The sequence below is a fragment of the Lolium perenne genome, chromosome 5 (genome assembly GCF_019359855.2).
Source record: "Lolium perenne isolate Kyuss_39 chromosome 5, Kyuss_2.0, whole genome shotgun sequence".
NCBI classification, from domain to species: Eukaryota; Viridiplantae; Streptophyta; class Magnoliopsida; order Poales; family Poaceae; genus Lolium; species Lolium perenne.
The window spans coordinates 127268207-127272250 of record NC_067248.2 but is presented as its reverse complement, the minus strand read 5'-3'; the positions used below and the strand labels follow the sequence as shown (position 1 = coordinate 127272250).

The following is a 4044-nucleotide window of genomic DNA, read 5'->3' as shown; positions in this document are numbered from 1 at the left end:
GTCAATTTGTTTTGGAGCGGTGGCTTCCTTTTGCAAATTTGGAGCATACGAGGCAATAATTTGATGCCTCCCAAAAAAGCATCACCATATAGGGACAATGTATTTGCCGGAGCACTGTTTTCTTTCTTTTATACCCTAAAAATTAGTGTTTTCACCAAAAATGTTGTGTATTATCTATTGGAATTGTCCTGGTGGTGGGTTGAGGGACCTAAGAGGGAACAAACAAGAATCTATACATTTTATGCCTTTTATGCGTGTGTGAAAATTCAAAACAAGATGAACGGCTGCATTGCATGGATACGCATGAAATAGTATTTTAGCAGCACTGCTTCTCAATGTAATGAAACAAAAGGGCACGTCCTCCAACGTGATTGCTTTCTATCGCCTACTTTGTTTTCTACAAGGAAGAATCACATGTTACTATAAAAGAAGGATGCTATACGGAAGAAACACAAGCATACCAGATTCATCAAAACTTGGGTCACCATGCTTCTGCTGCTGTTTTGCAAAACTTGGGTCACATGTTGCAAATTTTATCTTGTAAATTGGCTTACCATCGAAAAAATCGTTGCATATAAGTATGGCGTGTCAAATTCAAACTAAGACGCCATGGCATTAAACTGCTTTCTTTAGTGTGAGCTGTTTCCCATGTACTTAGAATATTTATTTCATGTGTCTAATTCATTTTTCAACAAGCCAGAATTTGTCTTGTTGCCTACCGTATTTTACTGTTCAACGTAATGAAAGTATGTTGTACTCCAGTGCACCTTTGCAGTCCAACCAATCAGCTGGTTGGTCAAAGGAGAGAGGAGAGAGAGCGTGGGTGTTTCTTGCGCAGAGAGAGGAGAGGAGAGAGAGCAGGAACCCCGCCATTCTTGTGCAGTTTCTGCCCCCAAAATTTCTCTCCTTTTTATTTGCTTCACCATTTCCCTCTGTTTCCCTCCCTCCACATCTTTAAAATCTTTTCCCCCGTAGAACTTTGGCCGCATATAGTACTCCACTACAGTGTCCTAGTATTAACCGGGGAAAGAAAGCAAACTTGCTGAACTAGAGTAGGCGTCTCCTCTTGTCTGTCTTCTTCCTCGTTTCGTGGCCAAGCCAGCAAACCAAGAAACGGAAGCAAAGACCGGCCAAACAAGAAGAGCCGAGCCGAGCTCCTCTCACATGGAAGGGAGGGTGGGCATTGCGGTGGCAGGTGGCCATGAGGCCGGCCTCGGCCTGTTCAGAGATGTTTCCATGGCGGAGGCGGAGCCGCATGGAGCGGCGAAAGTGGAGTACCGCTCCTCTCCCTCCTCTCCGTCCACGTCCCTCACGCCGTCCCCGCCGCGGGCCGAGCCTGGCCATGGAGGAGGAGGAGGAGGGTACGCTGCTGCGACGCCGCATGCGTGGAGCTTTGGTGCCGAGCAGGAGAAGCCGAGCGAGGCCGGCGGCGGGGACAACGGCAACGGCATGCAGATGCCGGGGCACGGCGAGCACGCCGCTGGCTTGAGCTCCGGGCGGCGCAGGGGCCGGCCACGCGGCTCCGGGAGACGCCAGATCCTAGCCACCCTAGGTGCGTATGCTCCCTCTGGAACCAGAGCTTCGGCTTCCATTTTTGCTGTTTAGGTTCTTGCCATGTTTGCTCCGCCTTGTGCATTTCTGTTCCATTGCTACTAGGATGGGGTCCAGTTAGGGTGGTATCCGTTAGGTCAGCACTGCTATTCTTGACTTCTCTTCTCATCTTGTCGCATCCATCTCTTATGTTATTAAAATGATTCTGATGGTTAATCTCCCATTTATTCTCACCAACCTTTGCCTTGTGTCGTTCTTCAGCTTCTGCCCCCCATTTATTCTCACCAGCCTTTACTTGTGTACTAACTATGGATTACTAGTAGTACAAGATTTTTCTAGGAGGATTAACTAGTCGGCCTAATCTGCTAGATTTAGATGATTTCGTTAGATTCATAGATATTAACCTTGACCAAGGTTCCTGTTTCTTACTCTCTAGTACTACTAGTTCAGTGACCTAGAAAAATTAGCGCAATTGTTTGCCTGATTGTCATCCTTCAACACTCGTGGTTTGTGAAGGGGAATGGTATGCTCTGTCTGCTGGAGGGAGCTTCACACCCCATGTCATCATCGTCCCCGCTGGAGAGGTAATTAACTAGCTATCTTTGACACTGTAAACCTGAATTTTCCCTTCACATGTTATACTTAGCGCTCAGTGGTTTGGCATTGTGATCCTTGTTCTGAAGGCCTTTCACAATCTGAGAAACACTTATATGTTCTTATTATCCGATTTTGTTATGCAGGACGTGGCGGCGCGCATAATGTCGTTCTCCCAGAAGGGTCCACGCTCGGTCTGCATCCTCTCTGCCAATGGGACCATCTCCACTGTGGCATTTAATCAGCCTGGCTCATCTGGATCATCCGGTAGCACCTTCAACTACGAGGTATTGAATTTGCTGTTTGCATCTTACTCACCTGTTTAGCTATTGATGAATCTCTGTTGAGTAGTATTTGAGTTGTCCCAAGTAGTACAGAGGCTGCACTTATTTGTGCTTATTTAGCTAGGTTCAGAGTATTGCCTGGTACAGTAATGCAACTTGGCTAATGGCTATGTACCTGTGGAGAGGCCAATTTTCTCGCCAATTTTAATGGTCCTGTGCATGAATTACTGTATTTTGTTCGTGTCTCCCTGATACCAAATGGCAACACCTCTTGTATCTGATTTGCAGGGTCTGTTTGAGATTCTTCAGCTGACTGGCTCCTTCACAATGGCCGAGGAAGGCCGGAGGAGGACCGGCGGGCTCAGCGTCTCACTTGCTGGCCCGGATGGCCGTGTCGTTGGCGGCGTAGTGGCTGGGACACTCCGTGCTGCCACTCCTATCCAGGTACAAACCTGACTACACAACCCACATCAACTGCAAATTACCAATTCGCTACACTTGCACAAGTCGATGAAACAGAACACGTTGTTAGTTGTTACTCTGTTTGTTCATCCAAACGCTTATTGGAACACATAAGGATCGCACTTTGAAGCCATATTTTCCTTGTTCTCTAACACAAACCGTCTGGGCAGGTGATTGTGGGGAGTTTCCTACCAAACAGTCTGAGGCAGCATCAGAGGAGGATGGGCCTGCAACAGCCATCTGCGCCACTACCGGCGACTGCCGCCCCTCCTCCGGTGCTCACAGCTGCAATGCCCATATCTCAGGCAGCTCCCGGCAATGACCGCCATGCGCCACCAGTCCCCGCGGCACCCCTACAAGCTCGTCCTAACATGGAGCACGCTGCAACCACCGGGACCATGAACCTGAACTCAAGCTCCACCGGTTTCACCATGGTTGGTTGGCCTGTCAGCAGCGCGCAGCCTATGAGGCACATGCCATCCCCTGATATCAACCTCTGCTTGACACCCCAGGAGTAGAATTGGCTGCCATTTTGAATTGGTCTCCTCATCCCTGACACTCTTTTTAGGCATGGCTGTAACCTGCCATGGTAACAAATTATGCTCTATCCTAATCTGGTAGGTCAGCAGTTCAACATCGGGGGGAGAAGCTAGGCTAGAGCGAGGTCAGTCAATTTAGCCCTAATCTGGTAGTGTGATAGATCTTGGTCTTGATGATCCTTAATTAGAACAGACTTGACAATTTGTTCTGGTGTTCATTGTGATTTCTGCCATTGCTGTAACAGTAACAGTAGTACCTTTTTTCTATGGGAGGTTACTGTAGTACTCTAATCGGTGGTTACCTTCCAAGTTCATGTGTAGTCTGTAGCATGTTTCCCTGAGCCACTGGCTTCTGTTACATTCAAGTGGTGTGATTTGCATCTGCGCTCAACATCCGAAAGTTGACGACCCGCGGATGAATTGACACTTCATTTGTCATGACACATGGCTTCACTGGGCAACAGGTTAGTGACATTTAGTGTCATTTTATTCAAGGCCGATGTGGCGTAGCCCCCAGGTTCCATATAATGATGAGATATGAAGTAGCAACTTATAAATAGAAACGTGTGGGCGCCCGTTTTGAGACCCTCCCCATTGTGGTGGAAGCAGTGGGT

At 48.0% G+C, this 4044-nt stretch overlaps 1 protein-coding gene across 1 annotated transcript; it reads left to right on the top strand.

Annotated features, from left to right (window-relative positions):
* The first annotated feature begins 937 nt into the window (after positions 1 to 937).
* Positions 938 to 3721, top strand: LOC127299863 (uncharacterized). Its single transcript, XM_051329897.2, has 5 exons — positions 938 to 1552; positions 2068 to 2135; positions 2292 to 2432; positions 2718 to 2873; positions 3062 to 3721. The coding sequence occupies exons 1-5, from the start codon at positions 1165 to 1167 to the stop codon at positions 3407 to 3409; spliced, it is 1101 nt and encodes a 366-aa protein (XP_051185857.1). The 5' UTR covers positions 938 to 1164; the 3' UTR covers positions 3410 to 3721.
* Positions 3722 to 4044: the final 323 nt, after the last annotated feature.

What these genes read in the sequence shown, in the direction of transcription:
- LOC127299863 (XM_051329897.2), top strand. Translation starts at nt 1,165, where the DNA reads ATGGAAGGGAGGGTGGGCATTGCGGTGGCAGGTGGCCATGAGGCCGGC. An exon ending in CCAGATCCTAGCCACCCTAG is followed by an intron (nt 1,553 to 2,067) that starts GTGCGTATGCTC and finishes TGGTTTGTGAAG; the next exon opens with GGGAATGGTATGCTCTGTCT. An exon ending in GTGCTGCCACTCCTATCCAG is followed by an intron (nt 2,874 to 3,061) that starts GTACAAACCTGA and finishes CCGTCTGGGCAG; the next exon opens with GTGATTGTGGGGAGTTTCCT.